General features: G+C 41.0%; 2 protein-coding genes across 3 annotated transcripts; both read left to right on the top strand.

Annotated features, from left to right (window-relative positions):
- The first annotated feature begins 240 nt into the window (after positions 1-240).
- kctd2 (potassium channel tetramerization domain containing 2) lies at positions 241-3843 on the top strand. The gene is made up of 6 exons (XM_028476958.1): positions 241-1055; positions 2170-2278; positions 2506-2597; positions 2681-2776; positions 2865-2990; positions 3333-3843. Exons 1-6 carry the CDS (start codon positions 738-740, stop codon positions 3360-3362), a joined length of 771 nt encoding a protein of 256 aa, XP_028332759.1. The 5' UTR covers positions 241-737; the 3' UTR covers positions 3363-3843.
- Positions 3844-7355: 3512 nt separating this feature from the next.
- On the top strand, positions 7356-16674 carry slc16a5a (solute carrier family 16 member 5a). Of its 2 annotated transcripts, none has more exons than XM_028477243.1 (5): positions 7356-7446; positions 9250-9564; positions 10494-10637; positions 11024-11827; positions 15759-16674. In XM_028477243.1, the coding sequence occupies exons 2-5, from the start codon at positions 9276-9278 to the stop codon at positions 16016-16018; spliced, it is 1497 nt and encodes a 498-aa protein (XP_028333044.1). In that variant the 5' UTR covers positions 7356-7446; positions 9250-9275; the 3' UTR covers positions 16019-16674. The 2 variants fall into 2 exon arrangements, with proteins under 2 accessions (XP_028333044.1, XP_028333043.1); XM_028477242.1 differs by having other exon boundaries at positions 7377-7446; positions 8439-9564.
- The last annotated feature ends 1142 nt before the right edge of the window (positions 16675-17816 follow it).

Here is a 17816-nt window from a genome sequence, read left to right as displayed (position 1 = left end):
TGTTTTACATGTGTGCAAACGTTCCACAATAGTTCCAGCAATAATAATAGTAATAATTAAAAATAACTACGATTAGGTATCATCTTTATTTGGTCAAGTTTGTGCACGCAAACAACATTGATTCTGGCTAACATGCTATTGTTTTACAGACAATCAAAAATCATGAATTATAATGACAATCCTAAAAAATCTCAACTTAAACTATAATACTCATTGTAATAATTATAACAGCTATAATATTAGTAGTCGTGGTTTTGAATACTGCTGTGAGCATATAATATTCATAGTCTGAAGCACACATTGTCCTGGGCAGGTATTATCTTATTTGAAGCAAATGGATCACATTTATTACCCCATAAGAGCATATTTTGTTTATTATTATTATTATTATTAATACTACTACTAATAATAATAATCAAAATACAGTTTAAAAAAGTTATTTTATAGAATATTAGAAATAAAAACGGATAAATAAAAAAGCGAGTGCGGCTTTTATTTTGAAAGCTGTGACCCGGCAGTAGAAAGAGGAAAATAAAAGAAGAGAATGAACGGTTTGTTGGAGCTCCGCTCGGCCTGCCGGAGTCCCATCTAGAGCTATCCGGTGTCCGGCCCCCGGTGAGCGGACAAGCTGATGAGCAGCGGCCGCTCCAACGGTTAAACCCGCCCTGAGAGAGCCCTAGGCCGGCCCGGAGCGGAGTGGAGCAGCAGACCGCCACTGAGTAGCACTGAACGGGGAAATGGCCGAGCTGCAGGTCGTGGAGCCCAGCGGATCCTCAACCGCGGACCCGGAGCACCGAGGCTCGGTCCGCCTGGCCTCCCCCGGCCTAATGGTTCCTCCGCGGCCCGGGCAGCTCAGCCCCGGCAGGTCGGCGCTTGGTTTCCCCGGTAAGAGCGGCCCGAACTCTCCGTTCGAGGCCGACAGACCGGGCTCCAGGTGGGTTCGACTCAACGTCGGAGGAACTTACTTCATCACCACCAAACAGACTCTCTGTCGGGACCCCAAATCATTCCTGTCCCGGCTGTGCCAGGAGGACCCGGACCTGGACTCTGACAAGGTTTACTTCACCATTTAAAATGATTATTAATCAATAATAAAGGATCACATGCAACCACCGCACACCGAGAGGAACCTTTGTAGCAGGAACATTAAATATAAGAAGAGATACACAAGAAGAAATTTTCTGAAAATGATTCTAGTGCTGGGCAATATATAGAGGTTTAGGATATATCAAATTTTCTATTTTGGTGATATAGAGAATTACAATAATAATAATAATTACAATCGCCTATATTGGTGTGTGTGTGTGGCATTTTTCATCAGCAAATTTAACCCAGAGTTGTCTATCTGTTCAGACTTCATTTTAATTAAAAAATATTTAGATTTATATCGCATATCGCCCAGCCCTATTGTAATTCAAATTAACTAACAGTATTTCTCTACTATATAAATTAATGTAAAACAACATGAATCTCTCACACAAAACTGCATGATTATTATTTTCTCATCAAATCAAAGTGTTTTTATTCAGATTTATACAGTATATATATAGTTCTGTGTGAGAAATAAGAAACAATCAAATTAACCAATGTTTTATTAACAAAATCAGATTTAATGCAAACATTTAGTAGTGAAATAAGGTAGCTAGATAAAAGCAGATATAGCCTGGATATAAAGTATGAGGGTTAAATCTTTTGCTACGGTGGTCGGTAGTTGTCAGTACAAGATTCACAAAGAGAAAAACACAAAGGAAAACAAAAACACATGAATGCAAATCGAGAAAAACACAAATGCAAGAGCCGCGCGACTCTGAGTTCAAATTATGCATTTTATATGCTAAGATTAGCCACATGCTATAATGCTCCAGTGTCTCTAAAAGCTTATACGAAAAGATTATACGATACCAGTTACAAGTTTTTTTGTTGAGTTGTGTGTGCGTAAATAATCGTCTGAGGTTGAAGTCTTTCTATATCCGTTGTAGTGATGCGTCAGTTCATTTCGTAGCTTTTGCTTTCGTGTTTTTGTTTGTGAGTTGTCTGACACCTACAGGCCACCGTACTCTCAGCCTCAGGGCTTTTCCCTGCATGTGAACACTTAAGGACAGAATAAGGATTTAAAGAGGAAGCTACAGGTGGAGGTGATCTTCTTTGCTAAAGCTGCTGTTGTTCCAGGATGAGAGCGGGGCCTACCTCATCGACAGAGACCCCACCTACTTTGGCCCCATCCTCAACTACCTACGACACGGAAAACTCATCATGGACAAAAACCTGGCAGAAGAAGGTGAGATGGGAACGTTGTAGCCCTGCCCCAATACTCTTTGATCCTGCTCAGCCTGAACCGCTACGTGCTAAGCTAAACCAAACATGCTGCACGGACAAATCCACAACGAATAGACACAAAATGACCTACATTTACTGTGAAATATGAAACGGACCTTTGATAGAGGAGCCAATGAGAGATGAACAGTGTTTCCATGAAGGTTAAAGTTTGATACTTTGATGTTTCAGGCGTTTTGGAGGAAGCTGAGTTCTATAACATCGCCTCATTGGTTCGTCTGGTCAAGGAACGAATACGAGACAACGAGAACCGAACGTCTCAGGTGAGAAAAAAACAACAAGAACAAAAAAGATAGAACAACTTCTGTGAAAATCTAACAAAGAGGTGTGTGTGTGTGTCTTCCAGGGTCCTGTGAAGCATGTGTACAGAGTCCTCCAGTGTCAGGAGGAGGAGCTAACACAGATGGTTTCCACCATGTCGGACGGATGGAAGTTTGAGCAGGTGAGGAGAGGATAAAACTAAGCTCTTTAAAATGTTCTCAGTAAATCAGAGAGTAATCAAAGTAAATCTTTCTGTTCCATCTCCTCAGCTCATCAGCATTGGCTCCTCCTATAATTATGGAAATGAAGACCAGGCTGAATTCCTTTGCGTTGTTTCACGTGAGCTCAACAACTCCACCAACGGTATCGTCATAGAGCCCACGGAGAAGGCCAAGGTGAGCCCTGCTCTTCATCATCACTACGTGCTAAGCTAACCCAAACACGTGGGACTGGTCGCTATGTGCTAACCTAAGTTAGCTTAGTTTAGACACAAACTTCCTTCAATAACAAAAGCTGTCACCAAAATGAGACTCAATAAAACATGAATGGGACTCATTATACTTTAATCACACACGTTAGAATAAGAGCTTTCTCTCTGATTTTCTTATCTGTAGATGCAGTAAATTACTCTGATGTGATGATTAGTCTCCAGATACTGCTCCCCTTCAAAATAAAAGCCCCTTCATCCTGAGGGGAGAGCACGTCCTTTAACTAAAGCTGATCTTATCATTTTGCAGATCCTTCAGGAGCGAGGCTCTCGGATGTGAGGAGACTCAACAACCTTCATCATCATCATCATCATCATCATCACAGCTTGGTCTTCTCTGCCTTCATCACTGGACTTCTTCTTCTTCTTCTTCTTTGTGTGAAGAGGTGACCAGTGATTGCTTTCTGTCCCACTGTGGATCCTTCTTCATCATCATCGTTTGTGTTCTCAGACAGGACTACTCAGTGTGAGGAAGAGTGGGAAAGTTTCATTGATGAAGAAGCTCTGCAGAGCCAGTGATTAACAGCTGCTGATGGTTCACTTTGTTTCTGTTTCTCACAGAGACTCGTATCACTTCACATATCTGTAAACGTAGCTGAGGAGACGCTACCAGTTCAGAGATCTTCTAAAACCAACTTATCACTGTGTGAAGTAGATCTTAAGTTTAGGAAACTCCAACATTAATACAATAACATGCTAAGCCTCATGAAACATTGGTTTTCCTCCTTTTCTGCAGCTATATAAAAAATTTTTTAATGAAAGATCAGTATTTTTTCATTTAAAAGTGACAAACCCAACATGTTAATCACATGTTGATTATTTCCCATCAGAAGAACGTTTCAATTTTAAATAAAGACTTGCGCTGTCTAATGTTTTGGAAAAGTAAAAAATCACAATATGGTTTTCAGAAAATTTACTTTGATCTCGTGACATATTTCGACTGCCAAATGTCAGTCTTCCTCAGAGGTGTTTACAGATTGCTTTGATGTGTCGTTCTAAGTTCTCTCTGGAGAAGAGTTCCAGGTGTGGGCAGGTGGCAGTCCAAACATGTCAGGAGATCAAAGTAAATTTCCTGAAGAAGTTTAAAACATTATTTAAAAAAAGAAAAAAAAGGAACTTCCTGGAATTAAAAAATCACGGCCGTCCATTAAGCTTTGTTCACATTTTTTTGGCTCTTTTTGATCAACGTATGATCCTCATTTCTATTACTGACACACGTGCTGTACGTTTTACTAAACCATGCGTAGTGACGCAGCTCTGCAGGAAACTAAGAGGATAAGAATGGATGCAGATGTTTGTTTCCAGATGGTGCGTGACAAATCATCATCAGTCTCCTTTTTCTTCTTCTGTGGGAGAAAAAGTGGACCATGTGCAGAAGTCGTGGAGCTAACATTGCTACATGTACCATTAGCGCTGTTGTTTATCCAATTACAGATGAGCTTTTCACATTTAAAAACCTTCTCCAGCTTCTTCTACACCAAGAGAAACAAGATCCAAATGAAAGCATTTTCTCCATTAAATGAACCTAAATGTTGAGTTGGAGGCTTTTCACACACACATCAGATGCAGGAGGCCACGTCACCTGATTTCTATCAACGTTTATTTCTCTGAGCAAAGGAAACGTCTCCTCTCTTTCTGTTTCAGGACGAGACACCGTGCTATTGTCGTTTCTCTCGTAGTATCCACAGCAGTGCGGTTTCCTTGTTATCTTCTAAAAACACAGAGGTTTAACTCTACCGGGTTATTTTACATTTCAAAGTGAAACACCACAGAGCAACAATCCTACCATTGAAATCTATAATACATTTCTTTATCTGCTTTTTTAAATATTGAAGGAAAAAGTGACGTTCATCACTAAATTTGGGGGAAAGGCAGATTTTTTTTACTTTAATCTTAATGTGAGAAAAAAAAATGCAGAAATGATCATTTTAATCAGTGAAATTTCAGGAGGAAAGGCAACATTTACACATTAATCTGAATTAGCAAAGAAAAACATCTACATTTTAATTTTTTTAATTCTGAGACAAAAAACAGAATTCTGCAAAAAGGTGAAGATTCTAAAATAAAAGTCTAACCTACCCAAGTGTTTTCACTCAGTGTAGTGATTATTCTAATCCAGCTCACTTTGATCCAAACCTGGTTTTCTTTTAATCCAGAAGTGAAATTAATGTTTGATCTTTATTTGTGTGGCAGCTCATAGATCCTATAACTAAACCCATTGATGTTCTAAATACTAATGTAATAAATGCAGAATCACCCAAAAATGCATCTATTCTACAGTAAATTAATATGAACTAGTTTGCATGATGGCGACTCTCCAAACACAGAATGAAAGGACGAAAGTGTCAAAAGAGACGTTAAGAATTATCTGATCCTACTTTTAAAAAGTATTTCTTTCCTCGTTCGTCTTCAGAAACATGTGCAAATATAACAAATCTGCAAAACGTATATTTACTATCTATGTGTATATCCGTGTCGTTTGGGCATGTGAGAACATGGCAGCATGTGTCGTTCTAGAGATGGTTATTGTCTGAGGCCTGTGTGTTAGTGTGTGTACTGCATGGGGGGTGGGGGGGGGGGGGGGTGTAGATTTATTGTTGGTCTACAACCAGGAAAACTCACATTTAGTTTATTTCCACTTTGGTCGTGTCACAGTAAATAACTGTAGATATTCCATGGGATGGCCCTACGTTTACCGCTGTGACGTTAGCTTAGCTTAGCGCCACAATTCTACACAAGTGAAGCTAAAAGAAAAGACGAGAAATAATTCAGGTTACGTTGTAGAAAACCAATGCGGGACGAGGAAAGGAAATGAGTTTTGTTTCTGGTGCAAAATTGTGACACCGATCCACTGCCGAACGTTCTGTAAAAGACTTTTCCCTCCAGACGTGCGAGGTTTGAACCTCGCGGATCATCCGTAAACACATGCATGCGTTTGTGCACATGCACTCATTTAGACGTATCGCCAACATGTTGCCTATTAACCTGACTTTGTGTTTGTTTATCAACAGTATTGATGTTAAATGTGAAAGTCATCAGTGAAACATTTGGAAGCTGATGAAACATTTCGCTCTTTTTATTTTTTTTTTGATTTTTTTTTTTTTTGTTGGATTTTTGTCGACCGATGTTTTCTCTACGTGTAATGATTTATTAAACCTGTCATAAAATGTATCTGTGTTTTAACCGGTGGCTCTGAGTTGTGTCTTTCCTTCGATCAAGGAGGAAGCATTTGGTTTTTGTTTGTCCGTTCATCTTAAAGAAGGAGAAACTGCAGAAAACAAGGACATTTTCTAACATTCCAGGTTGTAAGACAGACTAAAATAATGCTGATTCCTTCCATCATCAAACTGAATCTAAAGCACTATTTGTCGCCCCCTAGTGACTTGTTGATTCCTCAACTGTTTCATTTTTCAAAAAAAAAAAAAAGATGCAAAATGGGTTGATATGAAATTGATTGAAATAAAGGCATATGTTAGAGCAGTTGTTCTCAACCTTGGAGTCAGGACCCCATTTGGGGTTTGCCAGATGCTTTCAAGAAACTAAGAATATGTTCTGAACAATTTGAGCCCATTTTTGCTTATTTTGACCCTTTTTCTGCAACTTCACAAAACTTGTCATATTCATATTTTAGCGTATTTTGGTCATTTTTTCTTGCCATATTTTTGCTCCTTTTAATGCATTTTTTGCTGCCACTTCATCACATTTCATTGCCGTTTCTGCACATTTCTTCTACTTTCAAGACATTTTCAATACTTATAAAACCTTTCCACCACTTTTCCACCTAATTTGAACCCTTTTATCACTTTTTCGGATTTTTTCCACTGTAATTTGCAACTTTTACCCAATTTCTGTGATTTTTAAAATCTCATTGGTCACTTTTAACCCATTTTATTACTGATTATAACAAGAATTTCCATCTTTAAGATGACTATATACTATGGCCCAAACAATAGTAATCTTCATGGATGACAGTGGATATTATTCAGATGAATAAATAAAAGTAGTTATCACAGATTCATAGAACAATGGACCATCTTTTTGCTGACTTTATGGATGAACCCCAAAAAAATCCCCTTTATTCCACCTTATGGCCCTGTCTCCACATGACTGTTCTTCAATGTTCATGTCTGTGTTCATCCACCTTCAGCTACAGTGGGGGTCCCCGGGCTCTGGAACTTTTATTTTGGAAAGGTTGAGAACCACTGTTATTAGAGAACATGTAAAAAATCCTTCTGAGCTTGTTCTGGTCATCAGTGAAGCCCCGCCCCCTCCCCTCTCTTTCTACCCAGGGATGAGTGCTCGCTCTCTCTCTCACTCCCTGTTCTCTACTACTGGAGCTCGGACCGGATTCGGGCCGCGGAGAGGTGAGTGAGTCCTCACGGTCCGCACACACAGACATATACATAGACAAAGAGCTAGAACATCGACCAGAACCCAGGGGGAGGCTGTCGGTAGCTTCTTGTTGATGGTCGGTCGGTTTTAACTACAGACCGGATGCAAACAGATAACAGCACGAGCGCAGACTTTTATTTTGTAGTAATTTATCGTATAATGAGTGCGTTGGAAATGAGCGGCACGTGGTTGTCGAGTATAGCGGAAATATATGTTTACATAGAATCACTGTTACATAATCAAAGCATCATTAGCACAGCTACCCTAGAGCTAACAGGCTACTATATTATATATATCTACACTTACTGTTGCATCTATTTAACTGTTAGCTTACATTTGTTTACTCTATGATTCTCAACACGTGCGACCGTTAACTGTTGGACAGACTAAAGAATGTTTATATGATGAAGATAATTAATCTTTGACAATAATAAAAATGGTAATAATAATGACAATATTATTATTCATAATAATAATAGCAATAATAAAGATGATAATAGTAATAATGTAATCATTATTCTATCAATAGTTAAATGGAAAATAATCAAACAAATACAAATATTGTAGAAAAACTTAATTAATGATAGTAATTAACTAATTAGGACTTGCAGGGAGTATTTTTTGGTCTAACAGCTGAGAAATTCTGTTCTTTGTCATCAGTTCTGACATTATCTCTTTATCGTGTGATTGTGACTTAAACGTAGGAAAACCCAGGGGAAAAAATAGGTCTGTTTGAACTTATGACAGATGATGATTTGGTTCTAAAAACTTCAGCTAATGTTTAGAAACCAACACTGATAAACCTAATTCTGTGTTGGTTCAGAAGGTTCTATTATGGTTAAAATGGTTAAAGATGTAATAATAGAGGTGTGAGAAAATGTGTGTGTGTGTGTGTGTGTGTGTGTGTGTGTGTGTGTGTGTGTGTGCGTGTGCGTGTGCGTGTGTGTCTGGCTCTGATCATCAGGCCAACAGAGCAGAATGAATGAGGCTCTGTGTGGACGTTCCTGAGGATGTTCCTCCTCCCAGACACTGAGTAACGTTCCAGCAGCAGCTCACGTGGAATTAACCACAGACATCAGCAGGAGAACAAGGAATGCTGGGAGAAAGGAGCAGAACATGAAGCTCTGAGAGCAGAATATCATCCTCTGTGTCTGAGGCTCTATTAACACTACGTTTTGATTTTGAAAGTATCAGGTATCGGGAAAACCTCTGTCACTGGTCAGACCAAACGGACTCATGACTCAGCAAAACCTAATGAAACGGCCTCACTTGTCAAACCAAACGCCTCCAAATGGCACAGCCTCAGGCTTCAAAATAAAAGCCATCAGACTCAAAGGCCTCAGGCCGTAAAACACAACATGATGTTTATTTTGAAGAAACCAGAAATACACATGACGTCATCAATATGTGTTACTTCGGATACGTAAGTTAAAAGCTGTTTTTTATTTTCTTATTTTTAAAGAGTAAGTTATATCAACATTCCATTTAACTATGTATTTATTGATCAAACAATACGTTGATATATCAGAACTTTTAAAAAATAAAAGGAAAGAACGGCTTTTTAACTTACTAGTCGCGTGTACTTTTGGTTCCTTCAAAATAAAACACCATATCGTTGCTGTGCCATTTGACGGCGTTTGGTTTGACTGAGGTTTGGTGAGTCATGAGTCCGCTTGGTCTGACCAATGACAGAGGTTTTCCTGATATCTGACACTTGTTCACTGTAGCAGAGCTTCAGATGGAGCTGTTTGTCATTAAAGTGCAGGTGTTTGCAGGTTCTCTCTGACATGGACAGCAGAGCATGACTCAGAGGCATGAATCCAGCGTCCAGGAGGAGGAAGATGGAGACCTGGAGGAGGAGGAGGAGGAGGAGGAGGAGGTTGGGCAGGGAGGGGCGCCCTTGGCCGAGGCTCCAGATGGGGGCTGGGGGTGGGTAGTGCTTCTGGCCTCCATCCTGGTCCTGGCTCTGACACTGGCGTTCCCGTCCTGCGTGGGAATCTTCTACACAGACCTGCAGAGCGAGTTCCATGCCTCCAACAGCCAGACATCGTGGGTTCCATCCATCATGACGTCTGTGCTCCATGCGGGAGGTAACGCCTACAGGGGGCGACATTTCACTGACTCAGCACCAGGAGGAGGAGTTAACAGATAGACGTTAGTTTAACGTAAACATCTCAGCACCAGCTGCTCCTGCTGAAGTATTTATAGATTTAGTGTCGTTCAACTTACAAAACGCAAACAGAAAACTTTTCCCAAATAATAAAACAACAATTAATATTAACTAGGGCTGGGACTTTATTGCTATTAATTAATTACAAAAAAATCACGCACAAAAATCTTATCTTTATTTTTTTCACTCCAGTGTAGAACCTTTCTCATTGCACTAGTTCCCGGTATACCATAACACTGAAGCACAGACCACAACACAAGAAACAGGAGAACCAGAGGAGAAGTCATTGCTGTGCTTCGTGGGCATTGATTTTAGTTTAAATAAAACTGTACTGTTCAGTTTCCACTTCTCTGGAATGTTCTGTACTAAGTGCTGTTTTTAATTTCAATACAAAAACACCTTTGTTTTAAAAAGTTTACTAAAAATCCAGAAAAGCATGAATATAACTTAGTTTAGTAATGATGTTTCTCTTTCAGGAAGTTGATTTCAGGATCTATTATGTTTGTCTGTGTGAGAATAGATCTCCTCCCTCCAGGTTCCACTCAGGTGTTCCTTAGTCCCTCACTGTTTAAAGCCTTTTCATTCCTACTTTTCACGGTCGACTTCGTCCTTTGTGTTTGAGTTTAATTATAATCACACACACACACACACACACACACACACACACACACACACACACACACACACACACACACACACACACAGAGTCAGGAGGGAATGTTCTACTTTCTGATCTCAGTGCAGTGTGTAATTATCGTGGCTGAGAGCTTTAGCTCCAGAGGACCAGATGTTTAGAAATGTTGAGTCATGCTTCCAGGCTTAGAGTAAGTGTTGACCTCTGACCCCCAGGCCCGTTCTGCAGTGTGCTGGTGGACTGGTTTGGCTGCAGAGCGACGGTGATGCTGGGAGGAGTCCTGAGTGGACTGGGAATGGCCGCTAGCGCCTTCACCAGCTCCATTGTAGAGCTCTACATCACTGCTGGGGTGGTCACAGGTCAGAGAAATAACTATACACATTTTACAACATTATTACAATTATTTAGTTAAATTTTAACAGTAAACATTTTAACAAAGATTGTCTGAAATTTTTATTGCATTCTTTTATTTATTTATTTCCCATTTTGTACCTGCATTAATAATCTATGTATGATTAATGTATTGATTGTATCTTGTGTGTGTTTATTAATTATACATTTTAAATTTGTTTATTTATTTATTTAATTAGAAAACGTTTAAATAAAAGTGTAAATCATTTCAAATAAATACTTGTTTTATTTTATTTTGAAAAACCTCCTAAACCAGTAAGATTGTCACCCTGTTAAAGCGATCTGGCTCACTCACACGGGCTGTCCGGTCACATAATGTGTTGTGTGGTTCCAGGCCTGGGGTTTTGTTTCAGCTTCCAGCCTGCCGTCACCATCCTGGGTCACTACTTTGTCCAGCGCCGTGCGTTTGCTAACGCGCTGTCGTCCACAGGCACGGCCCTGGGCCTGTGCACGCTACCCTTCCTCGGTGACTTCTTGCACTCAGAGTTCGGCTGGAGGGGGAGTTTCCTCATCCTCGGTGCCGTCCTGCTCAACTGCTGTGTATGCGGCGCCGTCATGAGGCCACTGGAGCCCAGGCGGCGCCAAGTGATGACCTCCACAGTGCAGAACGAGAAGAGTAAGGTGTCGCCATGGAGATACGCCATGGCCACGCTCAGCAAACATATGGCCTTTGACCAGTTCTGCACCAACAGGCGTTACTGCGTGTACGCCGTGGGCATCACCTGGATGATGCTGGGCTTCGTGGTGCCTCTCATCTACCTGGTTCCCTACGCCACTGCCCACGGCATGGACCCGTCCCGTGCCGCCTTCCTGCTCTCCATCCTCGGCATCGTCAACATTGTGGTGAGGCCGGGCTTTGGCGTGCTCTTCAACTGGCCATGGTTCAAAGGTCGCCACATCTACGTGTTCTCATCGGCGCTGTTTGTCAACGGGCTGAGCAACAGCATCTGCTGCTTTGGGCCGGGCTTCAGCGTCCTCCTGGCCTACGTGTTGATCTACGGTCTGTCCATGAGCGTGGTCGGATCCCTCATGTTCACCGTGCTCATGGACATCGTGGAGATGAGCCGCTTCCCATCTGCCCTCGGCCTGCTCGCCGTCATGGAGAGCGTCACACTGCTGATTGGTCCTCCACTGGCAGGTAAACACGTAGCAGCGGTCAGCGCAAATTAGCGCCCCCCACAGGTAAACGTCACCCTACAGTTTAGCACCCCCCACAGGTCAGCGCCCCCCTGTGGGTCAGCACCCCCTACAGGTCAGCCCCCCACAGGTTAGCGCCCCCCACAGGTCAGAGCAGGTTAGCACCCCCACAGATTAGTGCCCCCTACAGGTTAGCGTCCCCCACAGGTCAGCTCAATGGGTAAACGCCTTCCGCAGGTTAGCGTCCCCCCCACAGGTCTGCACTCCCCACAGGTCAGCACCCCCCTCAGGTTAGGGTCCCCCAACAGGTAAACGCCCCCCACAGGTTAGTGCCCCCCACAGGTCAGCGCAGGTTAGCGTCCCCCACAGGTAAATGCCTCCCACAGGTAAATGCCCCCCACAGGTCATCGCGGCTCTGCGCTCTCCACAGGTCAGTGCCCCCCACAGCTTAGCATCCCTCCCACAGGTAAATACCTCCCCCACAGGTCAGTGTGGGAAGAAAACAAACATTTTGTATGTTTTGCTTGTGAAAAATGTCTTTTCCACCTCTTCTAATGATTACCTTTAAACCTGTAATTGAGATGTTAGCAGGTGTTAGCCACTCTTTGTATATTTAAATGTTCATTCAGTGATTGAGTTCAACACTGTTGTGGTCTGAGGATGTAGAAACCAAAACTTTCAAGGAGGAGTCTTGCAGTAGTTTCCCAAACGATGCCGGGTTGTTGCTCTAGGTCAAGGGTCTGCAACCTGCGGCTCTGGAGCCTCTGGAAGAAAATAGAGATTTTAATTGTGTGGGAACAGATTCATTTAACCGCCAATGTGCAGGTTAAATATGCATGTTTTATGTGTGGCAAGAAATGAGCAATTAGCATGTGTTGACCACATGATCATGTGTTATCAAATTCAAGTTACTTTTTGTAGCCTTTCAAATACATTATCTAAAAAAAAAAATCTTCTTTATATAACATTGTGTTCATGTAAACTGAGATGCGTAAGAATTTGAAGATGCAAGATACTGTTTTATTTCTTGATGTCAATTTATTTTATTTTAACTGTATAGAATTTAATACACTATTGTCTTCATTGAGAAGGTATTTTTTTGGCTTCGGAAGGACATTAATCCAGGTGAGATGAGGCAAAAATGGCTCCTTTGCAAGTAAAGGTTGCAGACCCCTGCCCTAGTTGCTAGTGTTGTTGTTGCTCCAGTTGCTGGTGGTCACCCTGCTCATGTTTCTCTGGTATTAATGTGCTAGAGGCAGTGAAAGGAGCTGCAGGCGTTTCTTACTGAGGACAAACAAAGGCAGCTCTGAGTGCTGCTGCGAGAGGGCGGGGCTAAATTGTGCGTTTCAGGCCTTCCTGCTATGTTTATCAGAGCTGATGTAAGCAACGGATCAGGTTCCACTGCAGGACCTCAGACCATGTTCCTCAGTCAGAGAGAGCAGAAAGAGGTGAAAACATACAGGATGTCTGTGTGTGATTGGTTCAAAGTGACAATGATAATAATAATAATAATAATAAGGAATGAAGGAAGTGATGTAGACGTGTCAACATGGTTGCTATGTGCTAAGCTAATTCAAACATGTGAGACTGGTCATTACGTGCTAAGGTAACTTAAATATGTGGGACTGGTCGCTAAGTGCTATGGTAACCCAAACACATGGGACTAGCCGCTACATGCTAAGCTAATTCAAAAATGTGAGACTGGTCGCTACGGGCTAAGGTAACTTAAATATGTGGGATTGGTCGCTACGTGCTATGGTAACTCAAATACATGGGGCTAGTCACTACATGCTAAGCTAAATCAAACATGTGAGACTGGTCGCTACGTGCTAAGGTAACTTAAATATGTGGGACTGGTCGCTAAGTGCTATGGTAACCCAAACACTTGGGACTAGCCGCTACATGCTAAGCTAATTCAAAAATGTGAGACTGGTCGCTACGTGCTAAGGTAACTTAAATATGTGGGACTGGTCGCTACGTGCTAGGGTAACTCAAATACATGGGGCTAGTCACTACATGCTAAGCTAAATCAAACATGTGAGACTGGTCGCTACGTGCTAAGGTAACTTAAATATGTGGGACTGGTCGCTACGTGCTTAGGTAACCCAAACACATGGGACTAGTCACTACATGCTATGCTAAATCGAACATGTGAGACTGGTCGCTTCGTGCTTAGGTAACCCAAACACGTGGGACTGGCTGCTATGTGCTTTAGTAACCCAAACATGTGAGACTGATCGTTATGTGCTGAGCTAGCCCAAAGATGTGGGACTGGTGGCTATGTGCTAAGTTAACCCAAACATGTTGAACTGGTCGTTACGTGCTAAGCTAACCCAAACATGTGGGAACTGGTTGCTGTATGATAAGCTAACCCAAACATGTGGGACTGGTCGCTACATGCTAAGCTAACCCAAACATGTAGGACTGGTCGTTACGTGCTAAGCTAATTCAAACATGTGGGACTGGTTGCTACTTGCTAAGCTAACCCGAGCATGTGGGACTGGTCGCTACGTGTAAAGCTAATTCAAACATGTGGGACTGGTCGCAACTTGCTAAGCTAACCCGAACATGTGGAACTGGTAGCTATGTGCTAAGCTAATTCAAACATGTGGCACTGGTTTCTTAGTGCAAAGCTAACCCAAACATGTGGGACTGTTTGCTACGTAGAGTTGCTACCCGTCCCTTAAAATAAGGAATGTTTGTTATTTGGCCATTAAATGGTGCGATCCGTACTGAGCCAAAACGGAACACTGTTTGTTCCGTCTTTGCATAAAGGACCAGAACACAAGACATGTCCGTCAGACCATCAACACAAATTAAAACGCAGGAAATGCCAAGGCCAGCAACATCGTTGTGGCGGGATCTATGTAGGACCCCTGCTCTGTGTGTGTGTCTTGGTGTGTCCTGTACCTGGCTGTGTGCTGTGGTGCTTTCATGGACTGTTGGAGATAGAGAGACAATACACTCCGGCGCTGCTCAAACCCTAAACATGTCTAACTTTAGAGAGTTTTCAGTGTCACACGGTGGACTGTCTGACCTCAATCAGCCTCAGGAGAACAACACTGTAGATATGATCAATCTGAGAAGACCCAAGCTTCAGTGTCACAGTTCTTCATCCATCATCTCCTGAGGCTGATACAATAAGGCACATCATGGTTGGATTGATTTAAGACTACTTGAATTTGATTTCATGTTTAGGATGTGGAAGTTTTAAAGTCAAATGAAAGATCATTTATTATTGCAGTAGTATTAGGCAATATAGATAGGCATACTATGTATGGCCTTTTAACGAACAAATCATATTGATAAGTTAACATTAAGTAAATAAATACATGAATATTTTATTTTATATTATATATACTCCCTAGGTTAAAATGTTTGTAGAGATTTCTGTACATTCTAGTGGTTCCCAAACTGAGGAATGTGTACCCCTAGGGATACTTCAACACTTTTCAGGAAGTACACAAAAACATTTTAGTTAATTTTTCAACATTATAGATTTTTTTTACATGCGCACAGGCTTTTTTTTATTCATCAATAATAGTTTATGGCACAATTCTTTAAAATACACCAAAAAGTGAAATTAAAATTCTAAAATGATGAAAACTAAATGAATAAAAAGGCCTAAATGCAAGGTTAATTTTGGACGATACAAAGGAAAGTGTTTAGACGAGCCTGCAGACACAAATAGATGATGTATAATAGGAGCTAAGAGGTACATGGTGTAATAACGTTTGGGAAACACTGTTCTGTGTCAAAATGTTTCTATTTTTGAGGATTGTGTACACGGTCCCGTGGGTGTTCTTTATTTTATTTTCTGAAAGGTGGCCACCTTTTCGCTACGTGCTAAACTAATTCAAACATGTGAGACTGCTCGCTACGTGCTAAGCTAACCCAATGGATGGTGACCTTCTGGTTTTTCTCTCCTACAGGAATCCTGGTGGACAGAACCGGAGAGTTCTTCTACGTCTTCCTCGTCTGCAGCGCCATCGTGGCGTCATCTGCTCTCTTCCTCATCGTGTCCTTCATCCTGCTGGACAAAAAGGACAGAAAGGATGACGAGTCGAACACAGAGACGCTCAACCCTGCATCTCCTTCTGACCTCAGCGGGAACACCATGGAGGTTCCAGGCTGTCGCTACAGCAGCGTTCCCACTGACAAGCCCTCCACCAGAGCCCAGTTTATTAGCTGAACTATGCTTGCCTTTCACACACACAGTGTTTGTTCTTCCTTACAGTCCAAACTCTGGGACTAGTTGCAGTTTAACTAAGGCTGATCACCAAAGTTCACATTATATCCTAAAATTCTTATTATATTTAAATATAGTGAAGATTAGATATAAACATGATGAAATGTGATGATATGAATGTGGAAACACAGAGAGGAGCAGGATGAGTGTTGGGTCAGATATTAGATCAGTTTAAGAAGAATTTTAAACTAATTTGGCTACCGTTCATCTAAGGTGAGACACTGAGCCTCCCCTTTAACAGGTGATGCAAACATTTTTAAAGAAAATTATTAGAGGACAAATGTCAATATTGATTTGATTTGACAATGACTACCATCCTGGTCCCTGAGGAGAACTCAGCTGTGCTTTCATTATTCACAATGACTCTGTGCCTTTAGCTGTGGAGGCTCTGAAAGGCTACATGTTAGCTTGTTTATGGTTGTTTTTCAAAAGCAGTTTCTAGGATCAGCAGCACTATGTTTAGCTACAGTGATGTTAGTGAAGCTGGGTCGTTTCTTTATTCTATTCAGGGATTAACTAAAAGCCTCTATTAGTGTCTCTATTGTGACAAATGTATTGATCTGTTCAGTAAGGAAATAAATATTTCAATAGCAACCTTTTATTACCTTTTGGTTTTTAAGTGACTTTTTTCTCCTTGACAAACTACTGAGAGGAAGCTTAGCATCAAAGGCAGAGACGGTGCTTTGATCTCATGGTGACTTTGAAGACCTCATTAGCCCCTCCCACTTTTGTTGTCTATCCTCATGTACACAGCTAGCAGATCTTGGAGGGTAAACCTTGAAAACAAATCTCACTGTTCTGGTCCTAACCTGCTAGCGAAGCTAACATCATTAGCACAGATGTAAGCTTATACTTCCCTGAATTCAAAATGTTCAAAGTCCAAGTCCTGTTATACACACAATGCTGAACAACTCAGACTTGACCAAATATTGATCTTTGTGCTATTCACTGCTTCATTGTTCTCTGTTTTGTGACAATACAAGTTATTCAATAACTAATATTATCTTAATAAGGTACATATATACGCTATGACTTTTCTGGATTGAAGATCCATGAAGGAACATTTGTAGGAAGAAAAAAACCTCCAACAAAGACTTGTAGCGTAATAAAAACAGAGAACACCATGAGCTGTTCTGTGAGGAAACATTTAAAAATCTCAGTCGATTCCTCAGTGATTGAACTAAATGTTTTAAAACACTTAAGAACAAATATTCCTTTGTTTTATTGGGAACCAGTGACGCGATGAGAGAACAATAAGTGATGATGATGATCTGGATAAATATACTGATTCTGGATCAGTTTTAAAAATCAATAACTCCCCATGTTTGGCTCTTATAGCTGGCTGTACATCACCTCCTGCTGGGGACTCTGTGTATTACAGGCTCCAGTCATACATTCCTGAATAAGCTGTCATAGGTTGTATTTGGACAGTCCAGCAAAATCCATTACATTTATTTGACTGGAAATTACAACATGGACTTTTCTTCTCACTTTTGCCAAATTTGATATAAAAGAGATATTTGAGATTTTTTTTCTTAAATAATATTAATAGAAAAGATACATATTATAATACGACTAAAGAAAGTCAGCAGAATGTGTATTTAATGTAAGGGAAGAACAAAGCACAATTTAGAAAATGATTTAAAATAATTAAATGCATATTGCTTTGATTTGTCTTTTAGGAAGAATCTTTAAAAAGTTTTTATTTATTTAATAACCTGTTAGCTTTGTATTAAAGTAC

This window comes from Gouania willdenowi, chromosome 19 (genome assembly GCF_900634775.1).
Source record: "Gouania willdenowi chromosome 19, fGouWil2.1, whole genome shotgun sequence".
Lineage (NCBI taxonomy): Eukaryota > Metazoa > Chordata > Actinopteri > Blenniiformes > Gobiesocidae > Gouania > Gouania willdenowi.
This window is presented reverse-complemented; position numbering and strand designations above follow the sequence as displayed.